General features: G+C 39.6%; 1 protein-coding gene across 1 annotated transcript in view; it reads right to left on the bottom strand.

Moving 5' to 3' along the window:
* Positions 1-1,782: 1,782 nt before the first annotated feature.
* PPAT (phosphoribosyl pyrophosphate amidotransferase) overlaps positions 1,783-15,777 on the bottom strand; it is a 67,424-nt gene continuing 53,429 nt past the window's right edge. Inside the window, exons 4-11 of the mRNA XM_081333198.1 lie at positions 13,125-13,237; positions 12,858-13,003; positions 12,008-12,080; positions 11,225-11,376; positions 9,081-9,208; positions 8,515-8,736; positions 7,889-8,009; positions 1,783-5,961 (exon numbers count right to left, since the gene is read on the bottom strand). Coding sequence (XP_081189324.1) covers positions 5,786-5,961; positions 7,889-8,009; positions 8,515-8,736; positions 9,081-9,208; positions 11,225-11,376; positions 12,008-12,080; positions 12,858-13,003; positions 13,125-13,237 — 1,131 coding nt within the window. The 3' untranslated portion in view covers positions 1,783-5,785. The remainder of the gene's footprint in view (positions 5,962-7,888; positions 8,010-8,514; positions 8,737-9,080; positions 9,209-11,224; positions 11,377-12,007; positions 12,081-12,857; positions 13,004-13,124; positions 13,238-15,777) is intronic.

Here is a 15,777-nt window from a genome sequence, read left to right as displayed (position 1 = left end):
ACAATTTCATGCATGAGGTGCATAGAGCTAGCCCCTGACTTATCACCATTCGTTTAGTGACTGTTTGAAATTACAACAGCAATAACAAAAAAGTGACCGAGGAGTGTTTTTTCACACTTACAACCCTTGCAGCGTCCCCATAGGATCAAAATTCAGACGCTTGGCAACTGACTCATATTTATGACGGTTGCAGTGTCCCAGGGTCATATGATTGCCTTGACTAGGGGGGCTTTCGCTCAGGTTCGCCTGGTGCGTCAGTTGCGGCCCTATCTGGACCGGGATGCCCTGTGTACGGTCACTCATGCGCTCGTGACCTCTCGTCTGGACTACTGCAATGCTCTTTACATGGGGCTTCCCTTGAAGACCACTCGGAGGCTCCAACTGGTACAGAATGCGGCCGCAAGAGTTGTCTTGGGAGTTTCCCGGTACTCCCATGTTACACCTTTGCTCCGCAAGCTGCATTGGTTACCAGTTGTCTTCCGGGTGAGGTTCAAGGTCTTGGTGATGGTGTTTAAGTCCTTACATGGCATGGGTCCGGAATACCTCGGGGACCACCTGCTGCCGGCGTCAACTCCCCTCCGCCCTGTGCGTTCCCACAGAGAGGGCCTCCTCAGGGTGCCTCCGGTCAGAGAATGCCGGCTGGTGGCCCCCAGGGGGAGGGCCTTCTCTGTGGGCGCCCCGGCTTTATGGAATCAACTGCCGGTTGAGCTCCGGATGGCACCGGATCTTCGCTCCTTCCAGCGCGGGTTAAAGACCCATCTATTCAAACAAGCTGGCCTGGCCTGATGGGGGAATGTTAGGGTTTTAATGTTTTTTATATTTTGATTGTTTTATTCGGGCAATAATTTAATCCTTTTTTAACTTTTGTATTTCTATTTATATGCCCTGTTCACCGCCCTGAGTCCATCGGGAGAAGGGCGGTATAAAAATGTAATAAAACTTAAACTTTTGTGACCTGATGAGCAAAGGCAAATGGGGAAGCCAGATTCAATTAACAACCTTATTACTGACTTAACAACTGCAGTAATTAAGAAGTGTGGCAAGAAAAATCATAAAATGGGGCAAAACTCACTTAACAACTGTTTCGCTAGCAACAGAAGTTTTGGGTTCAATTGGCATAAATTGAGGACTACCTGTATTAGCATGTAACGCAGAAAATCTAAATTGGAGAATTAGTTTCCCGTGAGATTGCTAGTTATGGAATCTGGGAAGCTTAGAAAGTTACCATACGATTTTAGATAGAAGCTTTTTTATGAGAAAGAATAAACAAAAAGCTGTTTTCTTCTTTAATAAAACTAGTCCTCAAGTTTCTTAAGGAGTGATAAAAACAATTCAGGTATAAGCCCTAAAAATGAAATAAACTTTTATTATATTAAAAATTCATAAATGAACAATTTTTTCAAGTGTTTGGCTTGCATTTTACCCTTCTTCAAGTGATTTTTCTTTTTTCTAAAAGGTCCGATAAATCAAACTGATCTTTAGCTGAATACTGCTGGAAAGCCAAGGTAAATATGCTGCATGCTTGTTACTAATAATTATATGGTTATTTGCATGAGTTAATTTGACACATATTCATTTCTTAAGGAAACACGGCCATTTTTTGAAAGGATAACAATAAAACAATTTTGTTATATTGTTATAATACTGCTTTGTTACAATCAGTACTGAGTAGAAACCACAAATGGACTTAAAACATTCAAATCCTGTAATCTATATGGACTAAAAGTATTTTTTTTTAAAAAAAAAACAGTTATACTGAGGTTTTTTAAAAAATCCATTTATTTTTAAAGATAACAAGACAATTTTAAAAGGATAGCATTTCAAGTGCACTTCCTTGTTGTTGATGGCAGTCTTATAATTTAAAAGACAGCAGTTATGGAATATAAGATCTCTTGTGCTTTGCTGCCTATTTTCTTCATGAATACCCACATCTTTACCATTTGAAAATCAAATAAGAATGAAAGCAAAGCTTCCCAGCTCAAACTGTTATTGCACTAAAAACCATTCATAAGCACATTGCGGGGGGGGGGGGAAAGTTGATTCCTTTTTCCTCACAATCATCTCCTGTACAGACCTGGGAAAGAAATTAATTTCTAAAATACATCATGTATATTTACATTTCAACATCCAATAAGTTTCTTTGTGCCATTCTCCATATAGGAACTAAGGTTTATTTTTTTAAAAAAAAGAAAAATCAGGTCTTCCAACCATTCTTAGATCTCATTTCCCCCCCCCCCCATTCATATATTTTTAAATGGTCGTATTTAAAATTGAAAAAAAAATTAACAATGACTTCCTTGCCCTTGATTTGGTGTTTCATAATAACTGCAGTCTATTGGAGGCATATGTTTAAACTTCACTTCTATGTATCAATTAATGCACACCATTCCTGATTATGCATTCTGACTTTCTTCAGCCAATGAGGGACCTTCTCTATATATTGAAGAAGACGAAGCTTCACTGTGGTATTAAAAATCTGCAAGGTCATAGACCCTTATGAAGTCTTTTATGTTCTAGGACAGGGGTGTCAAACTCAATTTCATTGAGGGCCGCATCAGCATTGCGGTTGACCTCAAGGGGCCGGGTGGGTATGGCCTACTGGGTGGGCGTGGCTAGAGTGCGTATGACCTATGCATCAAGGGTGCCTATGGGGGCCTGGGCAGGAGTGGGTCAGATCTGAGGGTCTCTGGGCCAGGGCCAAAGCAGTGGGGGCCGTTCCCTCACTGTTTCCAGGATGGCTTCGCGGGCCACATGAAACCACTTCGCAGGCCGGATCCAGGCCCCGGGCCTTGTGTTTGACATGTCTGTTCTAGGAGGAGCAGACAGTAACACATAAGAGAGTAAGGCTTGATCCCACGTTACTAAATGTATGTCAAGTTCATCAAAACAAGTCAACAAGAGAAATGGGGTTTGTTTCATTTCCCTCACTGCTTCAGAATTAACTAACAGGAATCTGCAGAGGGAAACTTTAGGAAGAGACAGAGAGCAAATGTTTCAGCATGTGACCATCTCTGCAAAGATTAAACAAAAAGGTTGGCTACAAGTATTGGGTATGACTTTTGATTGTGTGAGCTTAAGAGTTTGTCTCTAGTATCTATTTTGTATTTATAATCTGAGTAAATGTGTATGTGCAGACTAGCATCACCTTATAATTGACCCCTAACCATCTAACCATCTATCTATCTATCTATCTATCTATCTATCTATCTATCTATCTATCTATCTATCTATCATCTATCTATCTATCTATCTATCTATCTATCTATCTATCTATCTATCTATCTATCTATCTATCTATCTATCTATCTATCTATCTTATCTATCTACCTACCTACCTATCTCATTTATTATTTATATGGCTGTTCAGATCAGACATTGTGTCATACAATATATCAAAAATAAAAACAGTTTAAGTTAAAACTCTAAAGTCTTAAGAGTTAATTTTTATTTATGATTTGTGAAATTGATCCATCTCCCAAAGGGAAAAAGAAGAGTTGATTCCCTTAGCCACATACCTCAATGCTACACGGCCAACAATTACCCTTTTTGCTTTTTGGGTGTATGTGTGTCATTTTTTAGAAAAGCGGTATAGATTGTTGGAGCCCCCCCCTTTAATCCAATCAAATTAGTGGAAATGTGCCAGGTGAAGTGTCCCATGGGACACAGATGTAACAAGAGTAGCCATCATGCTTAAATAACAAAGCAGGAGAGAGAGATCTCATGTGCAGATTCGGGTCCACGCACTGATAATATTACCTGGTCTAATAATGAAACATCTGCAGAAGCAAATCATAGGGTACATCAAGAACCCAATAAAAGATTCACAAAAATCTTGGGAGAGGCGTCTTGAGACCTCCAACGTGTTACTCAGTAGTCTCAGCCACAATGAGAAAAAAGTTCTCTACATCTTAAATCAGCATTCTGACCTGACTGTATGTCAGTCCCACAGAATAGCTGTTAAGTTTTTCCTCAGTTACACAGAAAACAATTGAGTTTTTATGCTGACAAGCATTATCCAAAATGTGTGGAAATTAATATTTGGAAATGATGCTTGCTGTTTTATTCTACAGGCAGGGTGATAAGAGGAAGTCCTGCATTTGCTACTGGTCATGAATCTTGTTATCTTCCATTGATGTATAAATGAAATACAGAAAGAAGAGGGAGGGTAAACAAACATCACGTTTATGTTTTCAAGAGACTTAAGTACAGCAAGAAGTCCTTCATGTCATTTTTGCAGCAATCAAAAAAAACAACAACCCAGGATGGTGTGAACTACACCTCTGGTAAAGGTTCCCCCGCAGATGCCTGCTAGTCGTTTCCGACTCTAGGGGCCAAAGCCGAAGAGCCAGCGCTTGTCCGAGAACGTCTCCGTGGTCATGTGGCCGGCATGACTAGACGCCAAAGGCGCACGGAACACTGTTACCTTCCCACCGTAGTGGTCCCTATTTTTCTACTTGCATTTTTACGTGCTTTCGAACTGCTAGGTTGGCAGAAGCTGGGACGAGTAACAGGCGCTCACTCTGTTACGCGGCACTCGGGATTCGACCCGCCAAACTGCCGACCATCTGATCAACAAGCGCAGCGTCCTAAAAGTCAAGACTGAGTTTTCTCCTAAGACCTTCCTTTTGGAAGGGAACTTTATAACTTTGGAAAGTTATTAACTACCTCTGATCAAATACCAAACCCGTTAGGTTATTTAAAGGTTAGGACTTTGGACTAGGAACAGAAATATTTGCTACTTGAAATCAGAGGTGTCATCTGAATTAGAATAATGAATTCACTTTCATTCCAAATGCCCCCAAAACTATTATTAAATACAGAACCACTGAATAAAACAACAATATATATTAAATTATCATCATTAATTGAAATAGAGTTGCGTGTTAATTTTTCAGTGTTTTGAGTCTTCTTTGAAGGCCTGGATGCAGCAAAAGTAATCAACATTTGATGAAAGAAGATATTGAGGAAAATTAGCCCTTATGTCTAATATCATCATTAATTGAAATAGAGTTGCGTGTTAATTTTTCAGTGTTTTGAGTCTTCTTTGAAGGCCTGGATGCAGCAAAAGTAATCAACATTTGATGAAAGAAGATATTGAGGAAAATTAGCCCTTATGTCTATTACACAAGTGATACTCAACTGGTTATTTTTTTCCTCTTTGATTCGCAACTTGAAAAAAATTAAGGCTCAAGGTATTAGATGCTATTTGTTTAACAGGTCCCTGAGGCTCCTCATCTCAGCCAAGCACTATATAAAAATAATATTCAGTCTTTGGTAGCAGATTATAGCCGAAAGTTGCAGCTTTAAAAGTACACTCAGTCTATAAAAAAAACAAACAGGAATCCCATATTGCTGGATTAAAACCAGTGACGAAAGTAGTGAAACTTAAAAAAAAAGATCTGTTTGTTGATTTAAGATCAAATTCACATTTTTTTAAATGATTGAACACTGTTTAAAATGTGAGATGGCTTAACCTCTCATAATGTAATTGTAAGAAACATTACTCTAAGTGAAAGCCTTAAAAGATCTCCATCAAAGTTTCTTGGCAAGATTAGGCCACCAATCGAATCAAGAGATTGTGGCTTCTTTTACCCATACGTCCCCCTCCCCACTGCTCCCATTATAGCGCTTTTGCATGATTGTTTAACATTTATTCTATTTTGCTCCTTTTTTTACCCTCTCCTAATAAGGTCTAGGCAAACGTGAGTGGTTTGATCACTTGCTTAGCAGCAACACATTTCATCAGCTCCAAATGTTAAGCCTTGGGCGATAATATTCACAAAATTCACCACTCTAGCTCTACGGGATATTTTCCAACAAGGCATGCTGTACAATGGCCAATTTTCCCGCTTTGGAACTTTTTCGTTTTTAGATCATTTTCATGGTCTTGTCTTGCTTTTATGCTTTCTTGAACAGACGATACCAATCCTTCCACTGAGAGGTAAACAACGCTGTCAGCTCCTGAAAAGAAGAACATAATCACCAAAGCTGTACTATTTTACACTGTCTAAATTGCTTAACTTAAAGATTTTCTATAGATGGATCTTTAATAAAATATAGTAATTGATAACTGCACCATTAGAACTACTGACTTTACATATAGGGTAAATTTGTACATGTACAATACCTGTCCCTTCATTTACATTGTACATTTTAATTTTTCAAAAACATTTTTGGTAACTTTTTTTATCTCTGCATCTTGGATCTCTGTTGATTTAGTTACTTGATGCTTGTTAATCATAGTTTAATCATTGAACTAATCATAGTTCAGTCAAAAGAATGAAAAAGAATAGCAATATTTTATTTTCCAACGACATTCCAACTGTAAAAATTCCTGCTTTCAGGAAGAGAAATTAAAAGCATAGAACTAGCAAGGACTTGATATTTTAATTAGATGGATCAATTAGCATTAGCTAATCTTGATTCATCAAATTTGCAATAAAAGGTTGCTGAACACTGTTTAGACCTACCTACGCCAAAGATTTTGGCTTTACATACACCAGCTGTCAATTTGGATTTCCAATCATATAAGGCAAAATATGCTGTTCCTTTTTATTTAGATGAATGAAATATTGACCAAATATATGTTAAAAAAAGGTAAATGTTCCCCCGCACATGCGTGCTAGTTGTTTCTGACTCTAGGGGCCGGTGCTCATCTCCATTTCAAAGCCGAAGAGCCAGCGCTTGTCCGAGGACGTCTCCGTGGTCATGTGGCTGGCATGACTAGACGCCAAAGGTGCACGGAACGCTGTTACCTTCCCACCGTAGTGGTCCCTATTTTTCTACTTGCATTTTTACGTGCTTTCGAACTGCTAGGTTAGCAGAAGCTGGGACGAGTAACAGGCGCTCACTCTGTTACGTGGCACTCGGGATTCAACCCGCCAAACTGCCGACCTTCTGATTGACAAGCTCAGCGTCCTAACCCACTGAGCCACCGCATCCCTTGAGAAATATACGTTAGGTACTCTAAATATTCCATATTCATACTAATCTTACATCTTATGTAATGATGTGCATGTAAATCTGCAACACATTAACACATGCTTACTTTTTTATTATTTTTATTTTAATTCCATTTATATCCCGCCCTTCTCCGAAGACTCAGGGCGGCTTACAAGCTTAGCAGTAGCCTTCATTACGCAAAGACGTTAATATAGGCAGAAAAATCAATGCGTTAAATGGATAGTACAAACAAATTCATGTAAACAATCCTCCTCTAACTGACCACAAACATCTCTGTGTATGAAAGTAAAAGAGAAAAACAGGGTTGCATCACTGAAGGCTTTTAAGAAGAGATTGGACCTCCATTTATCCAGAATGGTATAGGTCAGGGGTCCCCAATCCCCGGTCTGTGGACCAGTACCAGGCCACGGCATGCCAGCAACTGGTCCGCACAATCAAAGCTCCGTCCGTGGGTTGGAGGCAGCACACAAAACCACGTACCCTCCGGTCTGCAGAAAAACCTCTCTCCACGGAACCGGACCGTGGTGCCCAAAAGGTTGGGGACCTGTGGTCTAGGATCTCCTGCTTGAGCATGGAGTTGGAGGTCCAGTCTCTTCTTAAAAAAAACTCCAGTGATGCAGCACCCACAAATTCCGGAGGCAAGCTGTTCCACTGATTGTTCTCACTGTCAGGAAATTTCTCCTTAGATCTAGATTGGATGTCTCTTTAACAATCTTTCCACCATTACTTCTTGTCCTGCCTTCAGGTGCTCCACCAATATTCCATACGTTTCTGCAAAGAATTACTCCAATAACTACCAACACACCTTTATGAATTATAACCATTAACAACTAATCTCTGCCGTAATAGCTCAGTTTTATCTTCTAATCAACCTGGCTACCCTTCCGAAACTTTTGCGTGAAGAAAAATAAGATAAAATGTTTACCTATGTAGCCCGCTAGGTCTTTAAATTCAGGCCTGTTTGCAATAAGTTCTTCTTTTGTTGGGATGTTTATTCCCATGTAACATGGAAATTTTATTGGAGGTGAAGCCACGCGGATGTGTACCTGTGAGGAGAGATGCCATTATGATACTGGCAGCGTTTTAATTACCTCATAATTTGCAATGAGCCAACTTTAGATGCCACAGGCATAAGGCTAAGAACAGAAGACACTGTTGAAGAATTGACTGGGTTTGGGTCTCCTCTTAGTAGCAAGAATACGTAATAGTTTGTTTATTTGTTTGTTTATTTATTTATTTATTTATTTAAATTTATATGCCGCCCTTCTCCCTAAGGACTCAGGGCAGCGCACAACAATAAAAAAATTAAAAACATAAACTAGAAAATTTAAAAAAGAATTAAACAATAAATACAATAATTATATGACAATTTAAAAACCAGTAAAAAGCTAATTAAAACCGTAGTCAGTCCAGGCCCGCTTGTTGGAACAACCACGTCTTCAGGTCACGGCGGAAGGACCGAAGGTTAAGGAGTTAAGGAGCAGAAGAGCATTGAGAGAGGAACAGTTATGAAACATTATCTTCTCCCTCTATTCTGATATGTTCACTTACCTCCTTAGCACCAGATTCTCTCAATAGCTTAATTATAGGGGAAATAGTGTTGCCTCGCACAATAGAATCATCAATAAGGACAACTCGTTTCCCCCTGAAGTTGTCTGACAAGACTCCAAATTTTTTGGCCACTCCCAGCTGTCTTAACCTCATGTTTGGCTGAATGAAAGTTCTTCCTACGTATCTGTTTTTGCAAAGCACTTCAATGTATGGTAAGCCACACTGAAAACAAGCAAAGACAAAAGATCAGTGTACGTTTTTGGCGCAGCGATTAAAACACTTTCCATATCAAATACTCGCAATCGGTTTGACGTGAACTGACTTTTTTAAGTTCACTGCTAAACCAAGTGCTAAAAGTCGGTATTAAGTAGAATTCCCTCTATTTCTCTGTGTGACACAATTTATTCGTTCGGCATTACAATTCAGAGTAAAGGTAACGGACACCCAAAGTAAATTTTTAGCATTCATTTTTTCCTGATGCTTTGTCTTGTATCAGGCTCAGCTGGATTATAAATAATAATTGAAAAAGATAACAATTCAATACCAGAGACAGTGTAGAGAGGTACCTTCTGTGCATATCCAAGGGCTGCTGGTGTTGCAGATTCTGGGACTGTGCTAACCAAATCTGCTTCAACTGGCGCCTCAATAGCAAGCTGTTGACCGCATCTCCTTCTCACAGAATATACCATCTGACCTATAGGAAGAATGAAAAAGTTGTATGTTTTGGTGTTGAACTGGCCATAATTTTACCTTCTGCTTTGGAAAACGGAGAGGTGCTGTTGTGTATTAATGTAAATTCATAAGGGCAGTTATAAATGGTTAACTGTTGTATTCATTCAAATCCTTAATTGTCTATTACTTTGCAAGCTTGTGCTTTGGGCGGGAATGTTTGCTTTAAACCCATTGGCTGCCGCCTAGCGGCGGTCCGTATAAATAGATGTCAAGCGGCGCCGCTTCTGTGTTGATTCAATAAACGAACTGTTACTTTCACTCTCGTCTCCTCAATGCCTCACCGATCTCAGTTTACAACAGGTGCTGCTTTAATTTAGCTTTCGGAGAACTGCCTATGTGGGATTCAGAGACCAGTCATCGCAGGGTGTCCCAAAATGTCTGTCTGCCTATGCAGAATTTATTGTATTTATACAGGTTTAACAAGCAGGAAATAACGCACAGCAAAAGCATTGTTTATTGTACTCCCTAGTCAATCTTAGAGGACATCCGAAACATCCAGGCCAGGGCAGAGTCTTATCTAGCTGGTTCTTGGCAGTTCTTGACAATGCTAATTGGAATGAGTGATAACAAGATACTAAAGCAGGCAGTTTTCTGCGCAGGGTCCCTTCATATCCTTGACCTCCATCTCTACAGCCTATCCAAGTTTCAACGAAGTTGGTCAATAACAATTTCCACATTATGCATCCAAGGCTCTGGTCCAAGAACCTGTAAGAACAAGTCCAGGAAGCCAGAACTATATTTACTGATAGTCCTCAGCTTGCCACCATTTGCTTAGTGACTGTTCAAAGTTACGACGGCACTGAAAAAAGTGACTTATGACCATTTTGCACACTTATGCTGACCACTGCAGCATCCCCATGATCACCTGATCAAAATTCGGATGCTTGGCAACTGGTTCATATTTATGATGGTTGCCGTGTCCCAGGGTCATGTGATTACTTTTGCGACCTTTTGAGAAGCAGTCATTGGGGAAGCCAGATTCACTTAACTGTGTTACTAACTTAACAACTGCAGTGATTCACTTAATATCTGTGGCAAGAAAGTTTGTAAAATGGGGCAAAACTCACAAAACAGATGTTTTGCTTAGCAACAGAAATTTTGGGCTCAATTATGCACATATAATAAGGGACGTGGTGGCTCAGTGGGTTAGGACACTGAGCTTGTCGATCAGAAGGTCGGCAGTTTGGCGGGTCGAATCCCGAGTGCCGCATAACAGAGCGAGCGCCTGTTACTCATCCCAGCTTCTGCCAACCTAGCAGTTCGAAAGCACGTAAAAATGCAAGTAGAAAAATAGGGACCACTCCGGTGGGAAGGTAACAGTGTTCCGTGCGCCTTTGGTGTCTAGTCATGCCAGCCACATAACCACGGAGACGTCCTTGGACAAGCTTTGAAACGGAGATGAGCACCGGCCCCTAGAGTCAGAATCGACTAGCACGCATGTGCGGGGGAACCTTTACCTTTATGCCCATATAAGTTGAGGACTATCTGTACAGTCTTTAGTAAAGTATCTTAAAAGCTGGCATAGGTAAATACAGAATCATGAAAGCTACAATATAATAGGATCTTTCCACCCTCATTTATGCTGAGTTAATTATGCTGAGCTTCATTAGAGGGTTTGAAATGCTTCTTCTAGATTTCTCCCTAGCAGTGGTAAGCTGCTCTTTATAAGCCGTTAACTGATTTGTCTGCTATTGCTTGTCTGTGTTTTCTTCTGTTTCTTTCTGAAGAAATCTCTATTGATACTACACGATGCAACTTTCCACCCAAGATTACAATCCCACCCCCTTGTGAAAAGAAAACAATGGAATTTACAAAGAATTGAAATGCTTCCTCTTGATTCTACAACAGGATTTGCACTCGTAAAGTTTCTTTTGTGACATTTTTCGAAAGTACCCGGTAAAATGTGAGGATCTGTTTGGAGGAACTTAAAATCTAAAGTAATGTAGCCAAAGGAAAGATGATTTGGAGATAAGTTTACCTTCAAAGATGCTATCTGGCCTTGCAAAGTACACATATTCAAAAATGCAGAATGCTGATGGATCTCCTTGAGGTCTTGGTACAATATCTAAAGTTTGGACATCATATTTGGATATTTTCACAATCTCTCCCGGCATGACTTCCCGGTAGTATCTTAAAAATATAGTTGTACATGCTTTGTTTAGAAACACTGGTATTCGGTTATAGAGAAATATCGTTTTCAGATTGGAAAGACTTTTTTTTTTCTAAAGAGGAAAGGGTGTCTTTGAAAAATCTACATTTATTCCTTACTTTGTCAGTTGTTTTTTGATAAATATTCTGCACTTATTATTTACTAAACTTATACCTTTCTAATGGGAGGGCAACTATTTTCTCAAATTCTAAAATAACTTCCTTCTTTCCTTGGAAGTGAAAAAACGGAATGAGTTAAATTTTTTTTTAAAAAAATTCATTTTTCTCTGAGCATGCAAATGAAGCAGTCAATTTCAAGAAGAAATAAAATATTTTCTTATTCTACGTGTATACACAAAAGCACGATATTCAGAGCTTAATAGTTTATTAATAGTTTTCACAGATGAATTATTTCATTATTTATCTTTTTAAGAAATGCCCTAATCCCAACATTGCAAAGTGATTCAGTGCAATATGGACTTTCAGGCCAAATGCTTTCTTGTCTTAAAACTAAATATTGCGGTACGCCAATGTGGTAGATGCAGCGCCCAGTTCTTGCTTAAACAATGAAGAAATTATTGATTTGCTTTTCACAAATGAATTATGAACTTACTCTGCACCAATAGATAAAAAGCTACACGATTCTGAAGAAACTACCCAGCCTTCAGTTTCAGCGTTATTTTTCCCTGTAATAAATTCAAAAATAATTAAAGAAATGTCTTAACAATTCTAAGAACCTCATGTCTGTCTGTTTAATTTTACACACTACATTTGCTGTGACTGCAACCTGCTATGTTTTCCTATAGTAAAACTGAAGAGGGGTGGAGAAACCTACTTAAAAAGGCAATAGACATTTGTAGGATATAATGAGTACACTGGAATTTTCCAAAACACGACAAACTGCCTGTTCACTAACAAAATATGTTATTTACACTTCGCTGCGATGGCGATATGAAAAATTGATCTGTTTACAGCAAATATACAGTGAAAAGAGTGAAAATAACTAACGTCACAGATGACCAGCTAGTCTAGATATCAAAAATTCTTTTCCAAAATTTAAATCTAGTTCAAATAAATCTAAAAATATTTGTGGAAATGGATTGATGTATTTATCTTAAAATTTACATCGCTACATTTCAACACGTTCTTATGCTCTGTCGTGATTACTAAAAATGTTTATTGTCAAATGTTCCAGTGGTCACAGACTAATCATAAACATACCCACTGCATATGTTTTTACTTTACAATTTAATTTAATATAGCACATAAGCGCATGTTACTTTCACTGGAGAATAGGTCAGAAATGTAAAGATAAGTGCCTTCCCATAACGGTATGCAGCGATTACATTTTTAAGGTGAAAGATAGGTGGCTCACCTGATTCAAAAAAAAAGAATATGAGAAAGGTAAGAGTATTTTTTAAATGAATGTACTTTCAACTAGAGTTCTTAAAGGAGTATATTACCTTTCCTGCTGATGTCACCTACTGGAACAAGGCGGCCAATACAGAGAGGACGGTTCCCATAGGGATCACGAACTGCATAAATAATGTCTTTATGCATCATCAGAAGGGAATATGAAGTGGGTGTTTCATTCATCAAATTTTTAATCCTGAAATGGAAAAGCTTATTTCGTACACTTCTTATTTCAAGAATCCCAGCAAAAGGGGGCCTTGCGTAAATGGAGGTCTCGTATTGATTTTAATTCTTTTCTCATGAGGCACATGATTTACCTTGCCACCCAGTCTGGTGTATCGTCCTCCTCTAAAGGAGGGGTGAACGCCAACAGTTGAGTGATCAGTTCACTATCAGAACTGGTTGATAGTCCCACTCCATGACGCATTAGCTGCATAACAAAAGACAAAGGATTATTATAGGTAATTATTGTACAGGTTCTCTCTCTCTCTCTCTCTCTCTCTCTCTCTCTGTATGTGTATGTGTGTGTGTATGAGTGAGTGAAGTCAGCAGAGTGCCAGTGGGAACAGCTAAATGAATCCAAATGACCACGTAATTAATTTAGCACTCTTTGCAGATGGCGAACTCTTCATTCAGCATGCAAAAGTGATGCAAAAGTTGGTGTTATGGTTACATTGATTGTTATCAATATAACCTATTAACAACAACGCGTAACATTGGGTTAGGTTATATAGTGCATTCTAACAGGCACTGAAAAAGTTCTTTCTATACTAACCATAACAAATATGTTTTGATCAAAAACACAAAGACTGGATCAGGAAGTGGTTGCCATTTCCAGTCGTAATTAAGATGGCTATTTTTTCCTCCCAAACTTAAAAAACATTTTGGCTGTGAAGCCTGTATTACTGGAAAGTAACACAGAAGGTTTTGGCAACTTTAACAAAAGAAAGGAGTCTGCATGGTTTCCCATTTTTCAGAGAACGGGAAACAGTAAGCAACTTGAGCTGCCCAGATACACGTCAGCTGTCTCAGTAGAGCAGGGGTGTCAATCTCGCAACGTCACGAGATGTGTTGTGACGTATCGGGACTTTTTTGCCATTGCCGGCAATGGGGTGGGCGAGGTTTTGCTATGATGCATCCGGCCCGTGGGCCGGCAGGTTGACACCCCTGCACTAGAGGCAACAGCATATTGGATCACTGCTATGCCACATTAAAAGGTGCTTATCACATTCTTCCTAGAGTGGCTGTCTCTCTGATCGCTGTATGATCGATCTCTTCCCTACCTACATGCAGAAACTTAAGTGAGGTCTTGCACTGAGGAAGCAAAGTTAGAGCTGCAGGCTTGCTTTCAGTACGAAGACTGGGGTGTTCTTTAAAGCTGCTTCAGAAGGCTTGGATAAATTTACTCATACTGTGACACGTTAGCTTCTGTGAGTCGGATATGCGTGCGCCTACCAAGAGCTTGTGTGTGTATAATAACAACAAGCCTTGGTTCACAGCTAAGCAGCTATGTTGTGTCCAAGAGGCAGCTTGCAGGAAAGGAGACAGGATTTTGTACAAGCAGGCCAGGAATGTATTAAGAAGGGAGATCAGAGTTGCAAAGAGAAGCTACTCCGAAAAGCTGAGAAACCAATTCTTAGCTATTAAACCAGCAACTGTGTGGAAAAGCCTGAAGACCATCATTGGCTACAGCAGATCTCCATCTCTTATTGAAGAGAACGGTCAACTGGCAGATGACCTGAAAATGTTCTGCTCTAGGTTTGAGAGGAAGTCAATGTAATCTATTGCTACCTTCTCCATCTCAGATACACCAACAGGAGCCTAATTTCCTATGTCTATCTCCATTCCTCTGGCCTCCCCCCACCTCTGGTGATCTCAGGAAAAGACGTGCAAGGTCTATTTCATTGATGAAATCTCAGAAAAGCACCAGGTCCAGGCAGAGTAACCCCTTCTTGCTTGAAAGCCTGTGATGAACAACTGGCCCCCATCTTCACTAAGTCACTGGAGATGTATTATGTCCCTTCTTGTTTCAAATCCTCTATTATCATCTCTGTTCCTAAGAAACCCTCCATCAGTGAGCTAAATGTCTACAGATTGGTTGCTCTGACATTTGTAGTTATGAGGACCTTTGAGAAGTTAGTGCTGGCCCACCTGAAAACCATCACAGATCTGCTGTTAGACCCCTTGTGGCTTGCCTACCGAGCAAATAGATCTTGCAATATCTTGAGTCCCTGGGGATCTATGCACGGGTCCTTTTTGTAGAGTTCAGCTCACCATTTAATACCATCATTCCAGAAATTCTTCACTCTCAACTGATTTAACTAGCTGTGCCTGTCCGTACTTATAGGTGGATTATTAATTTTTTGACAGATAGGAAGCAACAGGTGCAGCTTGGGAAAATTACTTCTAATACCTGGCAGTTAGCACAGGCACTCTTCAGGTCCATGTGCTCTCTCCATTGCTCTTCTCTATACCAGGGGTAGGCAACCTCGGCTCTTTTATGACTCATGGACTTCAACTCCCAGAATTGCTATGCTGACTGAGGAATTCTGGGAGTTGAAGTCCATGAGTCATAAAAGAGCCGAGGTTGCCTACCCCTGCTCTATACCAACAACTGCATGTCCAGGGATCTTTCTGTTAAAGTACTGAAATTTGCAGATGATAAAGCAGTCATTGGCCTCATTCGAGACGGGAATGAGTCTGTACATAGATGGGAGGTGAACACGCTTATTTAACAGCACAGTTATCAGCAGTAGAATCCTTCATATTTGGGATTCTATAATCTCCCAGGATTTGAAATGGAACCTAACATTAGAAATATCATTAAAAAAGCACAATTAAAAAATGTTCTTCCTGTGTCAACTTAGGAAATTCAGACTCCGCCTTGTGAGACTGTAGGACCATGATTTCTCATTTTATATTTAATATCACTATCTTAATTAGTGTAGTCCATTGGTTAAGACACTGGAC

The sequence above is a fragment of the Vipera berus genome, assembly GCF_964194415.1.
Source record: "Vipera berus genome assembly, chromosome: 7".
NCBI classification, from domain to species: domain Eukaryota; kingdom Metazoa; phylum Chordata; class Lepidosauria; order Squamata; family Viperidae; genus Vipera; species Vipera berus.
This window is presented reverse-complemented; position numbering and strand designations above follow the sequence as displayed.